This window comes from Natator depressus, chromosome 15 (assembly GCF_965152275.1).
Source record: "Natator depressus isolate rNatDep1 chromosome 15, rNatDep2.hap1, whole genome shotgun sequence".
In the NCBI taxonomy this organism is placed as follows: domain Eukaryota; kingdom Metazoa; phylum Chordata; order Testudines; family Cheloniidae; genus Natator; species Natator depressus.
Window position 1 is genome coordinate 10,393,572 of NC_134248.1, and position 27,384 is coordinate 10,420,955.

At 43.1% G+C, this 27,384-nt stretch overlaps 1 protein-coding gene across 2 annotated transcripts in view; it reads left to right on the forward strand.

Moving 5' to 3' along the window:
• BICDL1 (BICD family like cargo adaptor 1) overlaps window positions 1-27,384 on the forward strand; it is a 68,132-nt gene that overhangs the window by 14,843 nt on the left and 25,905 nt on the right. For both annotated transcript variants that reach the window (XR_012642001.1, XM_074972774.1), the window contains exons 3-4: window positions 22,893-23,009; window positions 26,215-26,361. Coding sequence is in view for 1 of the 2 variants with exons in the window: in XM_074972774.1 (XP_074828875.1) it covers window positions 22,893-23,009; window positions 26,215-26,361 (264 nt within the window). In the remaining variant the exon portion in view is untranslated. The remainder of the gene's footprint in view (window positions 1-22,892; window positions 23,010-26,214; window positions 26,362-27,384) is intronic.

The following is a 27,384-nucleotide window of genomic DNA, read 5'->3' on the forward strand; positions in this document are numbered from 1 at the left end:
TTATAGGATTAACTGGAGCTTCTTACAGACCTTTGATAAGGTATTCCACAACTATTTAAATATAGAACTGGATTGAGCTCAGTTAGACCAACATGTTGGCAACACTAATTATGGCACAGAAAGACAAGATGGTTGCTGGGTAAGACTGCCAGCATACACTTGACTGAAAGTGCAAGGCGCTGTCACTTTTGAGTGGTGACATTTGGGAGTGGGTGGGCTGTGAGGCTAATTTTTCTATAAGTGTTACTGGTATTGCAGTCTGACAGCTTTCTATTGTGCATCTGAAAGACGAATTGCATGCAGAGGAAGATGGGGTGGGAAAGGAGTCTGACACACAGATTTTATAGACCAAAATGAAATGCGTGGGGACACAAGTAACTTGCATGGATAGTGGTAGCTTAGGAGTAGAATTTGAATATAGAAAAGTGAACATTTAAAGCAAATGACAAAACTGACCTGGTGCAATTGCTTCATGGGATCAGAGCTCACAACCCAGCCAGTAGAAAAACATTGCAAAGGCAGTTTTGCTCACCTCCATGTACTAACTCTGGTGGGAGTTGCATCCAGCCGTCCTTGATGGCTAGGAGGATTGCCAAGGTCCAGAGAAGGGGGATGGAAGAGATCAAAACTAGGAGGAGAACTCCCAGTGGGAGCAAAGTTTAATGCTTTGGTAACTACTCCTTAAAATGCTCTAATTGTCTATCTTCGATGTTTAAATGAAAAACATTTAAGAAAAAAAACTACTGAATTTTCTATCTTTTGCACAGATCATGATGTATATGAAGATAAGTCACAAGAAAACTGTTAATGAACCTGGCACAGGAATTTTCTCCACCAATATACATGCACCTAAAATGAGCCATTCACATCTGAACTTGCCCTTCATATAGCAATTAGTGGATCCATTTGGAAGATCACCAACAGTAGTACTGTAGTTTGCTCTGAAGCAGGTGTTGTAAGCCAATCACTGGTTGCTCTTAGCTTCCTAGTCATTACATCATCTTCTCGTCCCGGACATACATCCCTTCCTACCTTATCACAATCATTCAAGTTCTCTAAAATCTATTCTGGACTCAGCTATTCTGAACACTCAAGCTGCTGTGCATTTTCTCTTGGCCCTCAAAGGCGTATTTTTCCCTGGTATGTGCAAAACCTCCTCAGTTTTCCCCTCCCAAAATTGTTAATCTAACCTGAAATTAGCCATCAGCCCCAGGCTAACATAATTAACCTTATCGAACTGATTTGTTTATCCACAAGCAGACACAAGACTATGTTCTCTACTCTCATTTACTTTGGTGTGACCTGGCTGAGTTTCATATTTCAGTGGTGCAATTGAGGGGAGAGTTTGGCCCCATGAGTCAGTCATTTTATTGGGGGAAAGTTTTCCCAGAAGGAATCTGCTTCCAAAATTCATATCCATTTTCGTAGGTTATTAGGGGCAGCCACATTCAGAAACTGGTTTTGTTTAGCACCCCATTTAGTTTAAGTTGTTTGTTTGCCTGTTCTTTTCCAAAATGCACTACCACCTAAGGGTGGTAGCCCACAAACTCAGATGGGGATAATAGCACTTCCCTATCTCACAAGATAATATATTAAAGGCTATGAGGGGCTCAGATACTTTGGTAATGGGAACATATACTCATCAGATGAGGGCCATATAAGTACTTGATGCATTTTGTCATAGATTAGAATATTTTAATATAGCTCCTAGTGCAACACCAATAAGATGATGCATTGGGAGACCAAGTATTGGTTTCAAACAATTTTTTGAATTCTCCTCTTGATCTCCTGGAGATAAATAGATATAGCACGTAAATTCCTTAGCCTATAAAACACTAGGAGAAAAGGCCATGGATAAACCATTTTGAAACTTCAGCTTAGAAAACCTAGTGACCCATCACCCTTCCTGAGCAGTGTAACTTCAAGACAGAGTATTCAAGAATTAATGGAAGAACAGAATACAAAGATGATTTATCTATAGACTGACCTGTCATTATTGCAGTGGGAAACTACGTGGACAACTTGGCCTAGGTTTGTGATTGAGTTAGTAGTAGGATTAAAGAACAGAGAGACGTTAACTATTAATGACACTCTTGCCTTTAAATCTGAGATATTAAAAAGCCAGGGGCATAGCTCCAGGGTACACCTCCAGGCATGCCGGCCAATCCAGGAGGAAGGTTTTTTTAATCTTTACACCAAAGATACTACACAGGGTGCAATGAAGAGACAGCTTATAGACCAAGACATCTCTTAATGAAGTCACAAAGAAACCAGTATTTATATATAACATGCACATTGTGAAAAATTCTGTATTCTTTGGACCAGCAGAATCTGTCTAAAAGTGCCCTGAAAAGGAAGGAGATTGCAATTTGTGCCCTTTTCATAGAATATCAGGGTTGGAAGGGACCTCAGGAGGTCATCTAGTCCAACTCCCTGCTCAAAACAGAACCAATCCCCAACTAAAGAATCCCAGCCAGGGCTTTGTCAAGCCTGACCTTAAAAACCTCTAAGGAAGGAGATTCCACCACCTCCCTAGGTAACCCATTCCAGTGCTTCACTACCCCCCTAGTGAAAAAGGTTTTCCTAATATCCAACCTAAACCTCCCCCACTGCAACTTGAGACCATTACTCCTCATTCTGTCATCTGCTCCCACTGAGAACACTCTAGATCCATCCTCTTTGGAACCTCCTTTCAGGTAGTTGAAAGCAACTATCAAATCCCCCCTCATTCTTCTCTTCCGCAGACTAAACAATCCCAGTTCCCTTAGCCTCTCCTCATAAGTCATGTGCTCCAGCCCCCTAATATTTTTGTTGCCCTTCACTGGATGCTTGCCAATTTTTCCACATCCTTCTTGTAGTGTGGGGCCCAAAACTGGACACAGTACTCCAGATGAGGCCTCACCCATGCCCAATAGAGGGGAATGAATTGTTTCCTAACATACAGTGGGGGTCTAAAAGATATTGGGATATTTCTTCAAAACAAGGTGGTGTTTTGTTTTTTATTAGAAACTCAGGTCCTGTTTACCTTGGAAGATTCTGTGATGAGTGGAGAACTAGTGAAATGACCTCACAAGAATCATGCATGAAAGATTAGCAATTGAGAGGATGGCCTTTAGACAAAATTATTTGCTTTGTGAAATTGTAGTTAACTACAATGACTAATATTTTGGAGAAAGGAGATCCGTTGTTAAAGATACAACCACCTTGCTCCATTAGTCATCTTATGAAAGATGAACAATAGCTATTTCAGATGAATTGTATCCGATCCTTCAGCAAAACCATAGATCAGAGTGGACATTCCAGAGAGTTCTAAGATTTAAAAAAAAAAAAAAAAAAAAAAATCGGGTAGAGGGGTTGTGGGGGTGGAAACCAAGACTTTTTTTTTAAATTTAAAAAGGACATGCGCTTTGGAAATATTTTGTCCAGCCAAGCTGAGAGTAAAGTATGCAGGTATAAAGCATCTCTTTCCTGGGATGTAATAGCGAATGGAAAGTCAGGGAAAGGTTCCAAGGCAGATTGTTCCACCAGCTCTTGAGGAATATTATAAGCACTCTATATCAGCTTCATTTTACTTCTGACTCTTTTACATGATGCGGCAAGAAAAGTGTTCCTAAAACGGCAGTTATTCTAAAAGTTAACAGACTGATTCTCTTTAACACGTTTGTTTATAAAGTAGCTTTCATTGACCTTTTATAAAGGTCTACATTCACTGCAGTTAATAGTGTCAGTCTGCCTTTGTCTAGAAAAATGTAGATTTCTATTGACGGTTGTACTTCATGGGCTAAGTGTTTGTTCCTTGCTGCCTGTCATACTTTCTTTTGTCTTCTCTTCCCCTTAGCATAGATGGCCAAAAAATAACAGTTAGCTAAAAAGTTCGGATTTAAATACCAGGTTAGCTATCCTTGGGTTTATAGGTTTGAGATATTAGTTTGCGGAGGCTGGTTACTGAAGAAAATGATTGTTGCAGCTATACCACCTCACCTTGCAGCCTCTTAGAAAGTGGTAAGTGAGATTTAAAAAGAAAAAAAAACCCTCAGTACTGAACCACTGTGGCATCAGGGAGCTCTGCGCTGTTCAAGGTCAAGCTTTTTGAGGAAGGCTAGTCCAGTGGTTTGGTCAATAGCCTAGGACTTGAGAGACCTGGGTTCAAGTCCTTGCTTTGCCACCGACTTCCTATATGACCATGGGGGAGTCATTTAGTCTTTCTGTGCCTCTGTTCCCCATTTGTAAAATGGGGATAATAGCACTGCCCTGCCTCAAGGGAATGTTGAAAGGATAATACATTAAAGATTGTGAGGTGCTCAGATCCTCTGATAACGGGGATATTAAGTAGATCTTTTGGAAGAGATGCAAAACCGATTCTGCCTGCTTGTTGTTTTGAAGATCCTTCTAGACCCAGTAAGATCTATTGCTAGACTCTCCATCTGCAACTCTGGCTCTTTCCTCATTCTGTTTCAGACCAAAAAAAAAAAAAAATCAATTTTTAGGGCACTTGTATCTGAAGCAATGAGTGCCTATAAAGCCTACACCAGAGATGCTGAGACGTGTTTTGACTAAAAGGATGCACACATACAAGAGGAAAATTTATATTTTTCAACCTTTAAAAACCAACTCCTAAGCACACCGATTGAGATTAAAAATTCAAATAACCTGCCTCAAGACACTTCACTCCTGCCTCCACATTGTGGATGAGATTTTATGGCCCTTCACAAAAGGTGATGCTTCCAAGGGATGCCTTGTTTGTTCAGAACAACAGACATTTACTGGACATGAATTCCAAAGAGGTGAATGGAAAAGGATTTGTTTTATAGGGTGTGAAAGAAGAATTGAGGGATAGATGGGAACCCTGCTCAGCTGAGTCCAGGGACACTGCCCCATGTTTAAACTACTGTGTAAAGCTGACTTTCCATCTAGCCCCCTCGTTTGAACCCCCCTTAAAATGGAAGGAGTGAGGGGGCAGCTGTAGACAGTGGCACTGAGATTAGCAGCTGCTGCTATGAGCCTTCTGAAAAGCTCCTCCTAACCCAAGTACAGGGGATAAACCAGCTGATTTTCTTTGAAGCCTCCCACAATAGAAGGTGTTATCCAGCCCACCAGCTCATCACTGCTGCTTACTGAGATTAGCAGTGACAGATTGTCTGTGATGGACCAGCTGCTAGTGACACATTCCTCCTCCCCCCACTTCAAGGAGAGTGATTTGTATCAAGTCTTAAACTTGGGGAATCCTCTCCCTGTTTCTTTTCTGCTTTACAATCCATACTCAAGGCCCTCTGTCATGGGCTGAGGAAAACTAAACTGGGCTAATGTTGAGGAAAACAAGTGAATTCTTTGTTGTTCACCAGCATTTCTCCTTAATCAGCCAGAGGGGTTGCATTTGCCTAACATGATGCATTCTTGTCTTGCCAAAGGCTGAAAGCTCTGTCTCCTGGGCACTCCCAGCCACTACCAGCCTGGGGACTGGCTCACATGATAGCCATTGTGAGCTTTGTGCTAGTAGAGACTGTTCAAGTCAGGAGAGTGGGTAGCTTAGTTTGACTGGACCTACTTGCATGCAAGCCATCCATTATAAAAGTTAACTCCTCCCACATACCTTAAAAAAAAAATTTGCAAAGTTAGTGCCTGGAGCGGCCCATCTCACAGGTAGGAGGGAGAAATATAGTAGCTGATAATCTCTCTAGGAAGCAGTTTCCAAACCAACATTTATATGCACTCCCCACCCCAAAAAAACTGCCTTGAAACACTGGCAACACTTTCTCATAATATATGCGGATACATATTGTAGATACAGGATTTACATTCTCTCCCCCCCCCCCCCCCAATACAAAGGGCAAACAGATGGTCACTGATCTCAGGACACTGATGCTTTGTCCCTCTAGCTGCACTACAGTAGACAAGGGAATGAAGGGCAACTTGGAAATGACAGGGCTAGGTTTCCCCCCATCTAGCTGCTGTTTTACATGGCAGATCAGTGATTTTGGACTCAATCTGAAATGAATCTTCCAAAATTCACCATGGAGGAGAGACATTTAAGTAAAAGCTATTCACATAATGTATTTGTGGTACATTTAAACCAGCATCAGGCGGCAACTATCCATAAATACCCTTCTCGCATCTCTTGTCACACTAAGATAATGCCTCATCTGACAGTTACCATGGACACAAGTGTAATATTAGCAGGGATTAGCCCCAGTGAGCCTTATAACCTGGTGTAAATTCCTGCTCTGTGAAGTTACTGGAAAAGAAGAGCATTGACTAGCTGTAAGGAGGGGCACATGTCTCTCCCCTTCTGACAGGGTGAGAGGCCATGCCTCCTCACTGTTTCTCAAGTAGGGTGCAGCTCCCAGCTGGTGAGTCCACGTGGTGATTAATCCAAGTAGCAGTTAGTCCCTCTGCCCAGTCAGGGCAGTGAACAGTTAACAGGCCTGTCTGACAATCAGCCCAGGCCTTAATTAAGTCTTTCCACCCCAGTCCCTCAGTCAGGGCAATTCACAGTTTATAGCTCAGGTTGAGTCCATGTGATACAGCCCAGCAGGTCAGGGTGAGGAATTAGCTCTCAACTGGGAGCAACAGCAAATGCTCCTGGTGCCTTAGCTCCAGCAGGTGCCAGACCAATTCAGGCCTCCGAGTGGCGAGGTGGCCACCCTCCACAGGTGGGCTGCCCAGGGTAGGGGGATGCAGGCCCTCCCTCTCCACTGCGTCCCAGCCCAGGGCCCTGTTAGTGGCAGGGTAGTTCACCACTAGGTCAGCAGGGATCCACCCACAACATTGTGGCCAGTTCACAATAATTCCACAGCCAAACCCTATTCAGCATCCCTGGGCTCCTTCCTACCCTTTTCAGAGTAGCAGCCATGTTAGTCTGTATTCGCAGAAAGAAAAGGAGTACTAGTGGCACCTTAGAGACTAACCAATTTATTTGAGCATAAGCTTTCGTGAGCTACAGCTCACTTCATCGGATATCCAATGAAGTGAGCTGTAGCTCATGAAAGCTTATGCTCAAATAAATTGGTTAGTCTCTAAGGTGCCACTAGTACCCCTTTTCTTTTTTCCAACCCTTTGGGGCACCTGGGTTCCAGGGTCATCTTTGGTCTCTCTGGGGTAAACAGCCAATGGCAGCCCCGGCAGTTCTGGGGTATTCAGTTTTAGGATAGTTCATCTGTGTTGCTGGTCGCCAGCAATTCAGGTAACTCCTCTGGTTGGGCAGCCATCTCCTTCAGCTCCAGGCCCCAGCAGCAAGGAAGAGAGATCCTGCTCCTCTAACAACCCTCTCCTTACTGAGCTAGGCGGCTGGCCTTTTATAGTCCAGCTTCCTGTCCCACCCCTCTGCTTCCAGCAGGGGCGGCCGCAGGTGGCCTGGTTCTGCCCACCAGGGGGTGATCTCTGGTCTTTCCCCTTCTGACAGAGCAGGAGGCCACATCTCCTCGCTGCACCAGGTTATGTTAAAAAGTGCTGCAGTGAGATTATTACTACCACCAATTCCAAAGCTCCTCTGTAAACTTGATGAAAGAGGGGAAAGCCAGTATTCTGTTTCCAAAAACTAGGGTTTGCACCTGCCCTCCCAGTTAACAGGCTCAAGGTATGTGGATATACTTAATGCCTCACAGCTTGACAGGTAAAGGTGTATTTTGAATCAGCACTTGACAAAAGGCTTGTGCTGAAAAGTTGGACTTTAATATCTTTATCTCCTTAGTCCCTTGGTGCCAATGGATATCATGCTGGGAAGTTCCACATCCCCACAACAAGGGCTTAATGAACCTATGCTGCCCTTCTCCGCCTCTCCCTCCTTAACCTGTTAATTTCTGAATACTGTTCAGTCTGGGTTTGGATCACTCCTTGGTAATATGCACACAGGAGCAGCCTTAGCTGATACTATTTGTGTAAAGTCCTTCAGGGACCTTACACCAATGGAAGATCAGGCATAGAAGAGTTCCACTCCACAAAAACCCCTTCCTGATGTGCCCTGTCCTTTCCCTTACACCAAGGAGGGGACTGACTGGCACAGAAGATGACAGAACTGCCTCTGCCAGCTTTGCACCGGCAGAGAGTTCCTCTGCATAGGAGGATTTCTTCATTGGCTATGACCAGCCAGTTTCAAGGCCACTTTGAGATGCATGATAAGCAGAGCAAAGTGACTTTAGCAGACCAGTGAATTCAGCCCACAGTATGCTTTCCACACACCTCCAGTATACATACTGCAGGTTCACATTCCTAAGATATGAAGCTCTTGAATTTTTCTTATTGGAAAAACAGCTTGGTAAGCAAACCAAGAATTAAAATATTATATAGGCATCTCAGCCTTTATTAAATACAATAATGTGACAGCAGACATGGCTTGTGGTGCACAAATATTTAAACTAGTTGTCTCCTCTTCACAATCTATTCCCCTTTTGTTAAGTATTATTTGTGTCTTCATTTGTAATGTCTCAGCTTGGAGATAGTCACTATAATTTGACATGACTACAAACTCTTTGAACAAGGACAAGTGAAAGAACACCTTTGTTTCATCAAAAATACTTTCCCTTGGCAATGTTAAAAGAAGTGTCTTTATAATTTAAGCACCAGTTTAAGAGTTCCTGTGTAGCTTTGTTTGACATTGCTGGAAATGGCTATCCTCTGTTTACTAATAGAATGGGCAGTAGCAGCGCAAGTTTCCCTTCCTCCTCCCCCCACACTATTTTACCAACATTCATAAATCCTGACCTGAATGGACCTTCTTTAAGGCTGAGAGTATGTGGTTCAGTTTCTGTAGCCTAATCAGTCTCTCTCTGCTGACATTACCAACAATGTTGGACAATTTATGTTAGAAACATGAGAACACTTGGCCACTGGACTGAAACCACCACACTATTTTCATATAGGGCATCAAACAGCCAGACAACAATAAATTATTGGTGACCATTTGATCTGACCTAGAAGTGAGAGGCTCTTTAAACCATTGTCTGTTGCTGCTATTTGGTGCTTTGTGTTTCAAACCATTTTAGAATAATGGAACAAAGTGACCTTCCAATATTATGTCCCATATTGGAGAAGCACGTTTCTGGGACATCCCTCAAGATAACTGTGGGATGCTCAACTCCACCAGACGTGTGTATCTTTGTCCACCTTTTCTGTACATACTTAGTATGCTTGACAATAGAGGAGTGCATTTCTGAGTTGTCCCTGGGCAAGGGATGGCTTTATTGCAACAACAGGAACCAATGAAGTTTTTGTTTGTTCAATGGTTGAACAATATTTCTGGGGTGTTCAGTTTAACCATATCCAAGAAACATATATTGGAAGGTCCTTCATTCACAGTGAAGGACCTCTCTGGCACTTCCTGCATTTAGTGGTTTAAATGTTAAGTCTACGCACAAGAGTAGCAATTTGCTATTCATGTTCTGATTTTGGTAGAGTTGCTGCAGACAGCCTTAGACTTTGCTGGGATTCATTGCCTGGACCCCAGGCCATCATGGAAATGAAATCATCTGCTAGGAATAGCCTAACTAATCCCAGCCACCTGCTTGCTGTCTCTAACTACTGCCCTAGAGTGACCTGCTGGAACACTCCAGGGAAAGGGGGTGGGTGGGTGGAAAATCTTGTAATGCTGTCCTCTCCAATAAAGTCTCATGGTCCCTTTACCTCTCTGCTGTTTCTCTACTCTGTAAAATGGCCATAACATCTAGTCAGCATCCCAGGTGAGAGAGAATTAAAGTAGGACAACACTTTGCAAATGTAAAGTGCTGTTGTATGCACACTTTATTATCAGGGTGATTTTATTCTGTCATCACCCATCTTGACCCTGAGACCAGACACAACGTTCTAACTTCTTAGCGATCCACTGTGGGTGGAGCAGGGGAAAGGAAAGAAAGATGGGGTTTGATATTCTTCAGGGGAAAGCTGTGGTCTTCATGGGTACCAAGGTCCATAGCTGAAGGAGGAGTGAGAGGTTTCTCCCACAGACCCCTTCAATGTGAGACACTCTTACACACCTGCTCTGATGGGACTACACACACTTCCGTATACAGGAAAAAGGAGACCACCAATGACAATGAGGCACTAAAGTTAAAACTAATAAAAAGGAATTACTTTTTTTACACAATGCACAGTTGGCCTATAGAACTCATTGTCACCAAGATATCTTTGAGGGCCAGAGTTTACCAGGATTCTAAAAAGAATTGGACTTTTATACTGACGATTCAAATGTCCAAAGTTACAATAAGAAATATTTTTTTTCTTCAGTACTTAGGAAAGGATGTAAGCCCTCACATCTAAGGGCATAAACCAGCCTCTAACTGATCCAGCTTAGACGCTGTCTCTGTGGGCAAGTTATAGAAGGAGGAACTCACTGCTTGTATACTCCTCACAGCTGAGCATATCAACTCTTACCTGTTTGGCACCTTCAACCAACACTCACTCTGGTCCTGCATTGGTCTGCTTCCTCTCATGACTCAGCTCTCCAGCCAGGTCACATTTAGTCCAGGGATATCTAAAAGTTCAACAAAAACAAATGACTAATTTCTCCATCTGGTCTGCCACCCTCTGTTTTGGACCCAGTGGTCTGTATATGCTTTTCTCAGAGCTTCCAGTAGTCCATAGCCCCTTCTCAGGGGGCTCACGCCACCACAGTACTGGCTGGTAGGAACCCAGACCCACTTACAACACTAGATTCCAGCTCAGGGACCCTAGCACAGGCAGTCTAGGTTCACTCCAGCAGACTCCTTGCTGCCACCTCCCTTGACTTCTACCTACCACGCCTGTCTCCTCACCTTGCAAGAGCTTTCCTATTCCCTACCAGGGGACTGACTTTAAAGTTTCTCCCTACTACCCCTATCTATGCCACATTTCCTCTCTTTATAGTAACCACCCAGCTTCTCAGCAGCTCTGTTTCATCATTAATTAGGTCTGGCCCACCCTCCAGGTGCAACCAAGTGAGTCTATTAGCCTCTCCAGCCCATATTAACTCTTTCACCACCTGTGTGCAGTAGGCACCCCATCACAGCAAGTAATACCATAATTGCCTATTGCAGGATTTCTTGCACCTTCCTTTCAAGTATATGGTATTGGCCAATGTTGGAGATAGGAATTCCCATACCAAATCAGACCCATGGTCTGTCTAGTCAGTATCTATCTTCCTATAAAGAACTATAGTATGTCTAATATTCCTTTCCCTTCTCTTGCTCCTCAGCTCCCAAGATGATGAGTGTCATGTAAAAACCTAGATAAACAAAATAGGCCATATACTTGACCCCCATGCAGACACTTTCCACCGGTCGGGTGGCACAAAAGGACTGGAAAGCTACCATGGGCAGGGTCTTACCCGGGAATCCTTGAGTGTTGTTGTGTAGCCGTCCGTCTGCCACTACCATGCCCATGACATAGGGGGCGTGACTGGAGCATGCTGTGCGTAAGCAATCCTCTGTCATTAATGACAATGTAAGCTAAAGCATCTCTGAAACTTTCACTAGGGGCCAAACCAGGGCTAGCTTTCCCAGGAAATGCAAAAGGGGCATAGAGCTACCTTTCTACCTCCACTTCAGGTCCTGCACTGAATGTAGCTTGGTTGTACTGGGCCCAAAAGAGTGGTGTTGGTGCTGTTCCTTTAAAATTAAAGAGGGAATGAAAACAGAAGGAATGATGGCACCTGAAGTTCCTGTGACAAACTAGGAGATCAGAGAGAGGATTATCTGAGGGGATAGGGATAGAAAAGAACTAAACAGGGAGGAAGGCAAAAAAAAAAAAAAAAGGAGGGAGGAACAGAGAGGAGAAACCAAAATGTATGAGGGAACATAGAAAAGAGTTAAAGCAACTGAAACCAGATAAAGATTTGAAAATACTGATTGAACCCATGAAGAAGTTCAACAGAGAGTCTATACACTGAGACCTATTATTTACTCCAGTTTTCTATGGAGTAATATGGTTTGTTAAAAATAAGCCTAACCTTAGGTAGCAAGGTTATACATAGCCACACATTACACAAATATGCCTGGATGGCCATGGTAAGGGAAGCCTGTGCACATTTAAATCTCCCCCAAGAGCAAATTTCTGAGCAAGTGAGGGAGAGGACTCCAGGTTTGCCCCAGGCCAGAAAAACAGTCCAGTCAGTGGGCCAGAAAAAGGGGGCTGACATGTAAGCAGCATATTGATAAGTGGGACATGTGAGTAGGGATAAAAGAGGCTGAGTCTGAGTGTAAGGGAGCTATAATTCTATTTCCTAACATGGTTCTGTAAGGCTGTTGTCCCGTTCACACTCCAAAAATCAGCTGTGCTAGAACATGGATGCACCTAACTGTGTCAAACAGCTACGCACTGGTGCTTTTAGAATTGTTAGTGTAGCTTAGGCCTATATTGTTGTAACCAGCATGCTGAAGGGCTGGAAGAAAGTGTAAGCTGCACCATCTTAGATGCATTCAGCCCCATATTTGGGCACGCAGTGCTATGATACACCTATTCTTCCTACCAAAAACTCATGCATGTACAAGAGAAATATCAGCCACATCCCAGCCTGGAATGCAGAATAAAGTTTTCTCTTCTGACATTGATCACATTAATCTTGCTTTTCACTAACAGGAGATATACAGTATGAGAGGAAAAGAAAAATATTAATTTAAACGCAGCATTGCTATGTCAGATCCCAGTTGAAAAGCCTATTGTAGTTTCTTAAGAATTAGTGTACTAGATCAGTGTGCTCTCAAAATGTGGAATAATCTGCATGCTTTCCCCTATGAGGTTAGTCTTGTTTCTCCATTTAAATAAAAATAGTAACAATAAATGAACTTCCATGGAAAAGGAGACAAAGGAAATGCAAATTGCCAGAATTAAAAAGAAAACTTTCCAAAAATAAATCTGATTCTAACTGTATGTGAGCATGAAATCTCCCTGCTACCAGTTAAGAGGAGCTGACACAGCCACACAATTACTTTGTCTGTTTTATTCAGCTCTCATTTCAGTTGTTGTCCTCTTAAAATATTTCTTTTTATTTAGTTCGATTTGTAGAAACAGACACATGAGGCGCCTATCCTAAGCTCCAGGCAGCCTTGACAATTATTTAAAAGCACAATTAAACAAAGATAATAGCAGCAGCAGCCTCCTCTATCTACTACAACAGCAAATGGTTAAACCTTGCAGCAAAGGAATAAATAAGAAAAATGCCCCATACTCCCTATAAATACCCCATGCCCCTTCAGCAACATCCTACTCCCCAAAAGCCACCATGGAATGAGGAACCTTGCAGCATGCCCTAAAGAGCAATAGGACTGAGCCACTTCAGGTCCCCACCCAGGACAAAGAGTCCAAGTAGGTGGTGCTTGAGGAATATAAATCATATTCCTCAGTCTGATCTTGCCAGCTGTGCCAGGAAGCTGTCTTCGTCAGGGACTGGAGCACATGCTATCAGATCTCCATCTGCTGGGAAAGGACAATATGTTAGTAGCAGTATAGGGATGGAGAGCATCCTTTTTGAAGTGGGCAAATAGGGTGACATAAAACAGAGACACCTTTGTATAATCCCCACTGTGCTTGGGTTGATAATATTTTGAATCTGAGATCTGGACAATGTCCTCAGATTCCTCTCTACCCAATTGACTTGGTAGGAATGACTTCACTGCTGATAAGTACACAGAAAGCTAGAGTGCAGTGTGCTGCTTTGAGCATTTGTGCCTCTTTCACCCACTCCAAACTGAACCTGTTTGGTCTATGACTACTGAAAACACTCAGTATGTCCGAGCTCAGTGTTGTCAAGAAGCAGCAAATTTAGTGCTTCTAAAACAGTTCAAAAACAATTACATTTATCCTTCTAGAGCAGATCTCTGCTCCTACTGAACCATTCGGGGGAGGTTTTTACATTAAACAATAACAGAGCCTGACCTACATTTTCAAAACTGTGGCTGCAGTCATAAATCTAATTAGGACATTGATGCCCCAAACTCAGAGTACAAAGCTAGGCACAAAAGTGTCTGTGCCTACAATATATTTTCAGTGCATTCTGATTTACACATGTAGTTATGCTATCCACAACCTTTGGCAGTGACACCGCCTTAGTAGCTCTTCCTTTTCTCCTGCCAGAATCTTATTTCCCTCCCCACCCCTCCAACAAAAACTTCATTTATTAAATTATTTTTATGTGAACCGAAAGTGGCTTGTTCCAGCACAGGTGACCACCCATGCAGCATATGAAGGGATGTCCCTAATTTGGTGCCCAACATCCTCTAACCTACATCGAAAAAATGAGTAAAAACCTCTTTTCAAGCAGTGATCACATATGCTGAAACCTGTGTATGATTTCAGACTGTGAGTAAAAACACTGTGGGATGGTGAGCCTTTAAAATAAGCTTTGTTCTTTTTATTTTTCATACAAATTGTCCTTTCTGTTAATTTACTTCTTTTATTTTTGTTTTTCCAAGCACATATTTTTGTAGGACATAGCTTGAGAGCAGGAGCACAGGAAAATATGCTGAAAGCTGATCTTTAAAAATAATTGCTCTAAGAAACTCTGTTTAAAATCCCACTGAGGGAGGACAAGCTTCCAAAAAAAGGTTCCATGCTCTTGCCTCCAGCCTCCCACATCTTTTGAAGAATTTATGCAATTGCTTCTCAAGAAAATTGACTAAAAACCTGATGAGCTCAAGCCAGTCATAGCAACACTAAGGCCAGATTCTCAAAACAGTTCCTCACCCAACTCCTCTCACATTGGCATCTAAATAAGCAACCAGATTTTCAAAAGTGCTCAGCACTCAGCATCCCCAATCCTGGGTGCTGAGCACTTTTGAAAATCTGGCCCATTAGACTCAAAGGTTATGTCTACATAGCACATACACAAAAATCCACAGCAGTGAATCTCAGAGCCTGGGTCAGCTGACTTGGGCTTGCAGGGCTCTTGCTGCAGGGCTAAAAATATCAGTTTAGATGTTCAGGCTTGGCTGGAGTCCAGGCTCTGAGACCCTTCCCTCTTCACCGGGTTTCAGAGCCAGGTCTCCAGCCCAAACCCAAATGTCTACACTGCTATTTTTAGCTCTGGTGCACAAGCCCAAGTCAGTTCATCCAGGCTCTGAGACTTGATGCTGCAGGTCTTTTTTGCTGTGTAGGTGTACCCTAAGTTGTATAAGTAGCTATTAAGAGAGTCTTCATTATAGAGTAACCTAATGCAGTCAAATGCAGCAGCTTTAGCCCCAATTAGAGTTTATTGCTGCTATTATTTCTTTGTTTATGATTTAAATGATGTTATAGAGATGCACGGCACTTCAAAAAACAAAGGCCACGTCCCTGCCCTGAAGAGCTTACAGTCCAAGAACCTGATCCTGTAAACATGTACATCAGTGGGACTATGCACCTGTGTAAAATGTTTGCAGTATTCAGCACTAAGTCAAGTCAAGCACAGCGGGAGACGACATAGAAAGGAGGCTGAGTGGGGAGGATAAAGGAAAAGACGTGATGGTGTAGCCTCCAGGATCTCCATAATGCACTCACTTTGAGAGTTAAGCATTTAAAAAACAAACCAACCAACCAAAACCAGAGACATCATAGTCCCTGCCCCAAGGAGCTTACTGTCTAAAACAGACAGACCATTTTTTTGCTATCATGAAGGAGAACAACAATTTAGGATTGTGTCTGGAGGCTGATGAAAATATAGAAGGGAAAGTATTTGGAAGCTAGGTTACCTGCATGGAGGAGACAGACCTAATAGACATCTAAATGCTTTTCATCTGGATGTCTTAACAGCCCAGTTCTAAGGTCAGCACTGTTTTGGGTTGTTGGGAGAATAAAGGACACTGACTGACCAGGGAGTATACTAGTAGGCAAAGGCTTGTCCACCAGCACAGGCACAGTTAGAAAGCATGATGATGCTTTCCTTCAAAGGAGAGACAGTTTGGGGTGTTGTTTTTTTTAATGTGAACCTATAATTGTACTGTACTGGTGTGTGTACTACTGCACTCTCCGTGTGATGGAATCAGAGCTGTTTACAGGATTTTTAGTGGCTGGCCTACAAAAACATTCTGTCCTCATGTGACCGTCAGTGGGCAGAGATTCCCTGTTAGCCCAAAAAGGAGATTGGGACTATGTACTCAATACATATACAAGTTGGATTCCCTGTGCCCAAGTGTTAATTTTAAGCTTATGACCACAGCTTGTTATGTATGCAGCCAAAAATTTGTTTTATTGTGTGAATTAAAATGAAACTCCTGCTGCTAAAGTGAACTTTTACAGTGATTGGGGTGGAGGCTTTGTTCACTGTCCACCAACAGTTTGTGCTCAAGTCCAAGGAAAATTTCATCAGCTCTGGGGCTGCAAGATTTGAGAAAAAAACACTTGAGAAGCTAACAAAATCAGCATGAGTGACAGCTGAACATTTTATTCTAGAACTAAACTGTGGTGTGAATGACAGGACAGAAATTGAGCCTAATGGATGGTTGGCTTAGTAACCCTTAGATCCGATTTAAATCTGTCTCAGAGAGTCATATGTAGAGTTTAAAGCCGGAAGGGACCATCAGATCATCAAGTATGACCTCCTGTATAGCACAAGCCACCCACACCACCCAGTACCTGCACGCTAAACCCAACAAACAAAATTAGACCCAAGTATTACAGCCCACAGGAGACTAAACTATTATGTGCCACAGGCAGAGAACAGGAGGGACCGACATGCACCAATACCTGAGGCCTCTACAAAGGCCGGGAATTGATTAAGTGAGATATACCCAGATAATCCTGGTATGTGACCTGTACCACATACTGCAGAAGAGGGGAAAATAAAACCAAGGTCATACCACAGTTTGGCTTGGGGGAAAATTTCTTCCTGATCCTTTGTTTAGATATACTGATTTGTTCTGCAAACTAAGAAAAAGTTATTTTCTTCCTTCCCTTTTCTGTTTTAGAAACTGTTCTCTCTTCAGTTGGAGGTGGGGTGAGGAGGAGCTTTTTCAGATTTTACTTGCCAGTCAGTTTCTTAAAGGTTATGGGCTAAGTTCTCTAAAACAGCCTCTGAATTTGTGTTTGCACTTCTTGGCACACAGCTATTCGCAGGTGAAAATAATATTCTTTTGACATCCACCTATTCGGTTTGCAAGCACAGACATATTAGCACCTGCAGTTCAGATAGATAGAGGTCAACAGTCTGTTTGCAGGCACAAATTTAAACATTGTGTAAAAACGCTTTTGAAAGCTTGGGCCATCTAATGGCTTTCCTTTTGTTTTCTGATTAATGCATGTTAAGATCTAGAATAGCATTTACCTTAAACATAGAAATTGCATCTCTGCACTTTCAGGGTGAAAATGTTAGAATTCATTTCCCATCCTTCACAACTCTGCCTTGGTTCTCACACATTAAATGTGCCCCAAATAACTCTGGTGTGTTCTCCCTTTTATTATTTATGTTAAAGTAATGGATGTCAAATCATTTTAAGCTTCCAGCAGTCCCGCATTTTGGGCCTCTCATTGTGACCCACTTTTAGGCATAGGCACATTTTAAGAGAGAGGATAGAAGTCATATTTTTGAACCTGGATGACCAGTCTCTCAGATAGACTTCAGCCTAAGATACTTCCTTCAGAACTGACTTTGAGAATAGAGGCTGGATTCCCCTGGGTTCCAATTGCCAGCTAGGAGCTTGGAACCTCTCTCTTTCTGAAGAAGTATTTCATGTTTGTGCCCACACTGATATCTATTCCTCATTTAAAAATAAATACTCTTGAAGATATTTGGAAGTTCCTGTCCCCAGCTAGTCACTAGGGTACATCAACACAGCAATAAAAGACCCACAGCACAGCTTTTGGGCTCACGGGACTCAGGCTCTGGGGCTAAAAATAGCAGTGTAGATGTTCAGGCTTGAGCTGGAGCCCCAGGCTCTGAAACCTTGCGGGAGGGTCTCAGAGCCCAGGCTCCAGCCCAAATATCTACACTGCTGTTTTTAGCCCCACAGCCTAAGCCCCGCTAGACTGAGTTGCTTGACCTGAGCTCTGAGACTCACTGCCATGAGGTTTTTTTATTGCAGTAGAGATATCTATCTATTTATCTAAATTTAGGGTATTTATAGAGATACCCTAAAAAGGAGTTCAAATGTTGTGTATTTCCATTAGAGTATCTTTTGGTCTATGCTCATGATTTATTTTTGGTTCTGCTATAAGGAATGTCTTTGACTTTTGGATTTTACACTAGAGAGGCCACATACAGGCTGATTTTTGCCACAGTCCATATTAAGAATTCAAAGCATACCCCTGTTTGGGGAAACAGTAGTTATTTGTAGAAGCTTTAAATGTTAAAATTCCACTTATCCTGGAGTTTGAAATACTAGGTTTATGATAGTCTCCTTTCCCTGATTTCTCGTTCCTTGGAAAGGTACAGATTTGCCTTCCTTGTTAGACACAGGCTCACTTTTCCACAATATAAAACACTGCACACTGATCTTTTAACAATTACCTTGACCTCTATTGACTTGGTGTGTATCATTCAGGTATTTCATTTAAAGTCAAGGCCAGATGATAAAACTGAGGAAATTTGGGATATATCTTTGACATCCTTGCAGTGAGATATAATAAACTTTCTATCTAAGGATCCCAAAGCTCTTTACAAACAATTGGTGCCAAATTCTGGTCCCATTGAAATCAGCTCCCATTGACTTCAGTGAAACTAGACCTGACCTTTAATGAATTAAGCCTCTCAACCCTCCTGTGAGGTTGGTTGAACCCATTCCTATTTTACAGATGGAGTTACTGAGGCATAGAGAAATTAAATGACTTGCGCAAGGTCACATATGAAGACTGACAATGCTGTAAAGACAATTAAAATAATCTTTAATATAGTTAAAGTATAACAGTAGTAGAGTCTTAGTCCTTTCTAATTACCAGGAATCAGTTTGCTGCCATTGAGCCCTATGTTTGATTTTCATTTTAATAGATTGGGAGCAACTAGAGTCTTAGAGCAAAATTCCACTCTGTGATTCACACTGCAGAACGGTATCCCATTCTCTGCATTTCTTTCAGGAGTGGAACATATGCATGCAGAACAAAAGCCAAACATGCAATACTGCGCACTAATTAGTTCTGGATGTCCTCCAAGCATATAATGTTTTGTTTCTTATCATATCTTTGTCCTCTATCTGGACTTTTAATGTCAACCTATTGTAGGTCCAAAATGGGGGTATTGATTTCAATAGAAGGATTTGGGCCCTTTTTAATGCATAATTTTTTCCTCTTAAGCTAAGCTGAATGCTTGATTTATTTCCCTTTCCATTTAAACTTAAGTACAACAGGGAGGCTGGGCTTCAGACTAGGGTTGCCAACTTTCTGATCGCACAAAACTGAACACTCTAGCCCAGTCCCTTCCCTGAGGCCCCACCCACTTCCCCGAGGCCCAATCTCCCACTCACTACGTTCCCCCTCCTTCAGTGGCTCACTCTCCCCCACCCTCACTCACTTTCACTGGGCTGGGGCAGGGAGTTGGAGCGCGGGCTTACCTGCGGACGCAGTGGCTCCTGGTCAGTGGCGCAGCAGGGGTGCTAAGGCAGGCTTCCTGCCTCTCCTGGCACCACGGACCGCATTGCGCCCCGGAAGCAGCCAGCAGGTCCGGCTCCTAGGCAGAGGCACGCAGGCAGTTCTGCATGCTGCTCTCCTCCACAGGCACTGCCCCCACCCCAGCTCCCTTTGGCCAGCAGTGTGGAACCGGTGCTCAGGGTGAGGGCAGCGCGCAGAGCCCCATGGACCCCCTGCTTAGAAGCTGGACCTGCTGGCTGCTTCCGGGGCGCAGCACAGTGTCAGAACAGGTAGGGACTAGCCTGCCTTTGCTGGGCAGCATCACCAACCGGACTTCGGTGCTGACCGGAGCCGCCAGGGTCCCTTTTCGACCAGGTGTTCTGGTCGAAAACCGGACACCTGGTCACCCTACTTCAGACACCTCCTGTGATGTGCATACAGTCATTTGTTAAGACATTGTTTTCATTTAACTAATCAGAAAACATTCCATACGGAGACAATAGTTGGTTATTACCTGTAGTTTTTCTCAAGTCTTCTTGTGTCAGTTTATACTCCACTTGTGTGCCTGCTGTAAAGTTCGCAATCCTGGAAGACAAATTAACCTATGGTAATAAATTTGGGCCTACCCAGGAAATTATCCAAATAGCAATGCTCAGTGGACAAGATGAAGGCTGCTGCTTTGCATCTGGTTTCTTAAAGTTCAGTTTAAAAAAATGCAGAGATTTGCCTTGCAAACTGGTCCTTGCATGTCTGTCACCTTTACAAAGAATTATGGATGCTTTGTAGTGTCCAAAGGAAAGGTGAAAGGCCTGGGAAGATCAAAACACTTTTTGTTTTTAAATTCCCCTAGCCTCCCCCTTATTACTGATTTCCTAATCCATCCATTCTCCAATGTTGTAGTGTTTAGTGGCACAGAAAAAAATCCATCATTACTATTAAAAAGGGCATACACAAGAGCACACTAGCAAGTACTGCTGTGTTGTATTTTGTTGTAGTTGCATCTGTTGTTTTTAAACCTATATGAATGAATACTAGGGCCAAGAACTAAACCAAACTCCCCTTTAAATTGTAGCCACTGAAATCACACAATCCCATGAATCACGTTTCTCACCTCCTTCCTTGAACTGTAAAATTGAGTCCACCACAACCCCACTTCAATCATAATGATCTGCTAAAGCAGAACACTTCATCTGTCAGGTCTTCCAGCAAGACAACTTGTCTTCTGTTTTGAGAAAAACAAAAAACTTTGCCATTTTCCATGTAGATTTCAGGCTAAACCATCACTCATCAAATAATATTCCATATTAAATTTTTAAAAATAATAATAAGTTATAAAAGATCCTGGTTGTGATGACATCTGCATAGCTGAATTTCACAGAGATTTGTTTCTTGCTAACAAAAATCACTTGCTGGAAATCAAACATCATTTTCTAGGAAACAACATGGCGAAGGGACACATGCCAAAACATTTTTGATTGCATTTCAAATTTTTACAAGTTCATGATGTAAAGGTAATTAAAACGTGTGGACTTCTGAGGTCTCTAATGGGTCTACCCAAGCCAGCTGGGTGTATTGCAACAAGCTCTTTCTCTCTTAGCTGAATGACTTTTTGCTGCATTATTTCTTCTTCTCTGTATTAGTACCAGGTTATTTGTCTGTATATTTCACCATCCTACAGCTAGACTAGGCTCTGCAACATCAAGTCCTATGCATATCTTCTGAAACACTGTTGGTCCTGAAGTTCTGAGTGCTTGCATAACTTGGGTGTGGGTACCTGCATACACAGACACAAAACCATGTCAGCTGATATCCATGGAGAATCAGAGTCAATTAATGTTGAATATCTCTATGCACAACTTGAGTTTACTTTGCTTAATACTATTGTTGGCCCTCAGATAATGTCATCATAATATATTGCTCTTTTAAAGCCCCATGCTGCGTAGCACCAATTGTACTCATTAGTCTCTTCAATTCCTTTTGACATCAGTGGAAGTTGAGTGCGTCATACTCACAGAAAAAGACCTTTATAGCATCCTTCATCTGAAGAGGATGGTTGTCTTATATGTATACGGTGTTTCATGTTGAAGTATTCCAAAGCATCTTTACAAGGCTAATTAATCATATGCAAAACCTGCAATTCATTGACCCTGTTTAGGGTTAATCTGATAACTGATCAAGATGCTGAGAACATTGCATCTGCTTCAAAAAGGATATCTTTCATATCACTATGTTTTTGTTGTAGTGGGTACATGCTGCACCTGTAACAACAATGGTTAAAAAAGACAAATAAAATGGGGGATTTGTAGTGTCCTTCAGAAGTGACAATTGAAGCCAGACACACAATATATTGGCACAGGGTAGGATGGAAGCTAAAAATCAATTAGTAGCACACAGAGCCTTTTTTATTGACAGATATAGGCATGACCTTTGGGTGCTATGGTTCTTATTAATAGGGGCCAGGGAGTGGCTTCTTTGAATTAGGTTTGACATACAGGGAGGCAGGAAATCCTGAGAGAACCAATTAAAATATCTTTTTCTGATTTACCACCATTTTTTCCCAACCTGGAAAAAGTGGCTTTGCTCTAGTTCCTTGTTTATGATTTTAGTAGGCTGTGCAAGTTCAGGGATCATTTTTAACTTTTGAGTGGCAATAGGGCTGTTCTATGGCTATTACTATAGCTGAAAGTCTGCAGTAGTCTCTGAGGAATGGCTGGTAAAATGTTCTGGAACTATTCTCAAGTCTCATCACACCAACCTGGTAGCCATCTTTGCTGACAAAATCAAAGGGAAGAACATAACAAACCCCATTCACAGATGCACCTGGAGCATCTCCCCCTTTATCAGGCCACAGATCTAAGGCAAGGATTATTAGAACCATACAAGCAGAGAGATGGCCCAGGGCTTAGAGTGGGGTGCCGGAGATCACTTTAAATCTTTTAATGAAAAGACAAGATTGACCCAGAGAGATCAACTTCAGGCTACCCTCACTGTCAGGCTATTCCTCTCCTCGTGCCATATATAAATAGATGCAAATGAGGTAAATTTGGTCTACTAATGCTGAGACTCAGCATAAGCCCCTGGATGCCGTAGGAGTAGTGCAGAGTGAAATGTAGGAAAGCTGTGGGCTGTGTTCTTTCATTGTCCCCATCCTTGAGATGCTTGCTAAATTGCAGTTGCTCTAGGAGGCTGTGTGGGATGAATTCTGCACCGATTTATAACTCTATGCAACTCAAGTGTCTTCAGTAGCTTTGTATGGGGGGGTTCGCCAGCTCATAGCGTGCCTCCCCTTTTCAGAATTTTTGGTGATTCCAGACTTTGTTGGGAAATAACATTAATTTAGGGGTTTCCCTTCAGATTTATAAAATCCACCTTGAGTGGGAGAAGCTAACCACTTTCCGGATTTTTTCCTGCCCATGTTTCTCATTTCGGGGTAATTGTGTGTGGCCTCCTATTTGTAGGCATCAGAGGTGGAGAGACAACTCTCAATGCAGGTCCATGCCCTTCGAGAGGACTTCCGGGAGAAGAACTCATCAACCAGTCAACATATAGTACGACTTGAAAGTCTCCAGGCTGAGGTGAGTGGCCTTCTGGTCAGGGTGGTTTAAGGTTTGATCCGTCTCTCAAGGTACTCAGTGGTATTTTAATCTTATGTAATGAACCCCTCTGAACTAGGTAAACAAAACCAAATGCCTAATGGTGATAGTTTGTGCCAGCAAGAAAAAGGGATGCTAGCTAATGGGCAGAAGGAGCTAATTAATTTAGTTGGCCACCTGTGTTTCCCTCTTAACTGATGCTCCTCATTCACACCAACAGAACTCCTGTATATAAGTAGCAGAGTTGTCCCCTGTTTTGAAAATAGCCTGAGTTACTGTACCCAAGTGTGACACAGTGAGTGAAGTAATGCCTTTTATTGGACCCACTTCAGGGGAGACAGTGAGGTGGGTCTCTTAGGAGCCAAAATGTGGGTATGTTCAGGTCACCTGAGGAGGAGCTCTGTGTAAGCTCAAAGGCGTGTCTCGCTCACCCACAGAAGTGGGTCCAATAGAAGATATGACCTCACCCACCTTGTTTCTCTAATATCCTGGGACTGACACAGCTACAACAACCCTGCATGTGCAAAAGTGTGTTAGTCACATAACGGCCCTTAAGTTTACCCTCTTTAAGGTGGTGACTGTCATACAGGCACAGCTACTGTCACGCAAGCATGGAAGAAGCATGGCTCTCTAAGAGCTCCATGGAAGATGTTCCCTGGCATTCAACTCCGAGTATGGATAATGTTCTAAAGGCAGGGGTGTATGCAGGCAGCTGGAAAGCAGAGCTCCTCCTTCCTGACTGGTGCACAGAAAGCGCCCCATCCTGTTTCAGTTTGTTTTAGCCCCTGTCTAAAGGATAATCCTGTCAGGAAGATGTAAAGCAGGGGGGACGATGAGAGGGATCTTTTAGAGACAAAATGTGGGTACGTTCCAGTGGGCCACATCCAAACACACACTCCACTTCTGAGGAGGGTGCTGTTCTGAATGGCTGAGAAGAAAGCAGAAATCCTCTCCTGCATTTGAGATGTGTGTGGAAACATGAGGCCATCTTTTATTCTTATTTTTGCTCTGGATATCTTGGCCAGTATGTTGTTTGTTTCCTTTTCCTTCTGTGATTTGGGGAGGATGGGAGATTTGAATATGAAGGACCTGGAGCAGTGGGGGAAAACCCTATTGTACAATCCTACTACTTTTTAACTGATTAGAAGAGTTTTTCCTAAATTTCTGCTTCTCTTCCCCTCCCTACCCGCTCTTTTCCTTTTCCCTTCCTGTCCTCTTCCCCTTGGTATGGAGCAGCAGGTCCTTGAAGTAAGTACAGATGCTTTGATTGAGTTTTGAATGCATGTCTGTTACCATCACTGTGCATGCCCCACCTGTTAAGGTCCTTCCTGTCTTGTGCTTTCAGCCCATTTTCCCCCCCCCTTACCTTGGCCCAAGGCCTGCAGGACAGTTGTGGGTTTTTTTACAGTTATTCACAGGGTGTTCATTACTGAGTTTTATAACAAGTACTAATGTAAAATGCAGTCCTTCTGTTTGTTCTGTGTTTATCTCTGTTGCATCCCTTCTCTCCATTACATTGAAGTCAAGCTTGTAGGGGAAGAGTCTTCTCAGCAATCATTACTCATATAAGAATAATGTCCTAATATGTACAGGAGGTGTTCTATAAATAGAGAAATGCAGATATACAAAATTGACATAATATTCCTTCATCTTTCCAAACACTTGACTCCCCTGGATGAATACAGCATTCCTCATTTATCCAGGACAGCTGACTGTTTACTTAATCTGTGTCCAGGCACCATCTGCACACTAGGTACATAACCATAAACATAGGGCCTGGAAGGCAGCCAGATGGAAGAATATCAGAGACAGCCTGGAGGACAGTTAGCAACTAACATAGGTGTATTGGAGAAGACCTAGAGAACAGTAAGGCAGAGGGGATTAGAGGAGAGTCTAGAAGGCAACCATAGAACGGCTAGACCAATATCCGAGACGGTTTAAGGCATCTAGGGTATGTGTTAATGGGGGCTAGCAGTGCATCCAGAACAGGTGGGAGGGTAACCTGGAGAGAACCAACAGGTTAATCAAGGAGCTGCAAAGGAGATTTGAAGAGACCTTTGCGAATATTCCTCAAGCTATCGGAGAGGTCTGAAAGGACCTGGGATACTACTGGGGAGCAGCTAACAGAGGGGGTATCAGATAGGCCTAGGGAACATGAGTTGCTGGACCAAGCCATCTGAGATGGTGTAGGAACTGATCAGGAAGTACTGGGATCATCAAAGATCTGTGAGCATAGCTGAAGAACAGCTGATGGCATTGGACAGCGTACAAAACACATCCCCAGCACTCAGGTATTATGGTGGTGGACACTGCAGAAGAACCTGGATAGACAGCTTGATGGGAAAATGTATTCTCTTTCCTGGTTAAACAAACGGTGGCCTTTATTAGTGCTGATTCATCCTATATGCAGCTTCTTGCTAAGTGAAAGGACTTGGCACATTGCAGCAAGCACAGGTGATGAGGGACACTGGACAACTGAAAGGCATGAATCTTTTTTAAACCAAGTAATTGTTGGGGGGATATCAGTAATTGTTGCACAAAACCATCAGTCTGTTTTTTAAAGCATAAAATTATATCGTGGTGAGAAATCATCAAACCAAACATACAGCAAAGAACAAGGTGCACAATCCCTACCACCCACAAAGGGCATAGCAAGAAACACACACAAACCCCTACCTCTCCTGGGGATTCCAGTAAGTGGCCATGTAGAAATGCAGGAGGGTGAGGGTTCCCTTCCTGGGAACTCCAACATTTGCTCACACCTGGAACAGAATTGTAATAAAGCTGGGCTGAGTAACTAGCTTTTCACATTCTTGCAAATTTTATAGTCTGGTTTAATCCTTAGGAGGGTGGGTAGGGCAGGGTCATGTTTTACTGTAACTCTTAGGAAATTCCAAGGTACACAGTGGTTTCTTTTCTCCCCTTCCCTCCCTCTACGTTTGCCTGGCAACGCACATTCCAGCGTCTCAGGAGTTGCACTCCCACTCTGCTCCACAGAGTTTTCTGGTGGGAGGCGTTTTCTTTCAGCCTCTTCCTAAGCTCTGAGTTGCATAAAGAGGCACCATCTCTCTCATACAGGTGCAGACACAGACAGACTCTGGTTCCTGCTGCTTTTCTCTTACCACATTGTGGAAAAAAGAAAAATCCCAAAGCCTGGAGCACAACTCGAGCTCTCTTTCCCTTTCAGATTAAGATGCTTACCGATAGGAAGCGGGAGCTGGAGTGTCGCCTTAGTGCCATGATGGAGGAAAACGATCTGCTTCAGGGAACCGTGGAGGAACTGCAGGAGCGAGTGCTGGTCCTGGAAAGACAAAGCCATGATAAGGATCTTCAGGTGAGGAGAACAGGAGCTGGAGAGAGATGCTCAAATGAAAGAGAAAATGGAACTCTGAAAGCTAAGAAGGGATAAAGGAGGGGTTCTGGGATAGGACCTACAGTTAAGAGAATGGGAATTTGGAGATAAGAGACGAAAGGAAGAGTAAAATGACTCTTATGATCACAGAGGAACAACAGAGTGGCTAGCGCCTAGATATGACCTGCGGAGAATGGGAACTCTCACAGAGGAGACTAAAGGAAGAAAAAATGAACTATTAGAACAAGGAATGAGAACATTTAATCAAGGAAAACAGGTACTTCAGTGGAGGATATGGAGGTTGAGGAACCTGGTTACATTTCTGCTGATTTCTTACTGGGACTGACTCCAGTAAGGTCCTCTTATGGTTATTTTGGGCAGAGGTCCAGAGGATGGTAGCCAGCCTCAGATCTGTCACTATTCAAAAGTGCGCAAAACATGCCCATGGAGTTCTCAGCATCTCTTAGTAAACATTACTCGTGGAACGATGTTGAACAAGTTGCTATGTCAGTGTTATAGGCCCTGTTTCTGGGTGGTGAGTGATATTTTATGGTTTCTTTTCTCAATTCACCCTACCCACTGAAGGTTTGTGGCTATACCGGCTTTTTTATTCTTTGGCAATTAGCTCCCCGTATTCTCTGCCAGTCTGTGGAATATAAGAATATAGGAACTGCTACACAAACAGACTGATAGTCCATCTAGCCTGGTATTTTCTGTTGGACCTTGGCTTCTTCAGCAGGAAGTACAAAATCTCCTATAATGCACCTAACTAGAATCCTGTTCTACCATAGTAGATGAGGGAAATAATTTCTTCCTGAACTCAGGGTCAACAGTCCTGAAAACTGAAAGTTTCTCACTCTGCCCTACCACTGTTCTTCAGTCTGGGCTTGGAGGAACTCCATCCAGGGAGTTCAGTCTCCACTGACCCATTCGGTCCTTGGCCTCTCTGATGTGAGACTGCCATTTTGGGGGCCAGTTAATTTGAGTTGTGATAGTGGGTTTGTG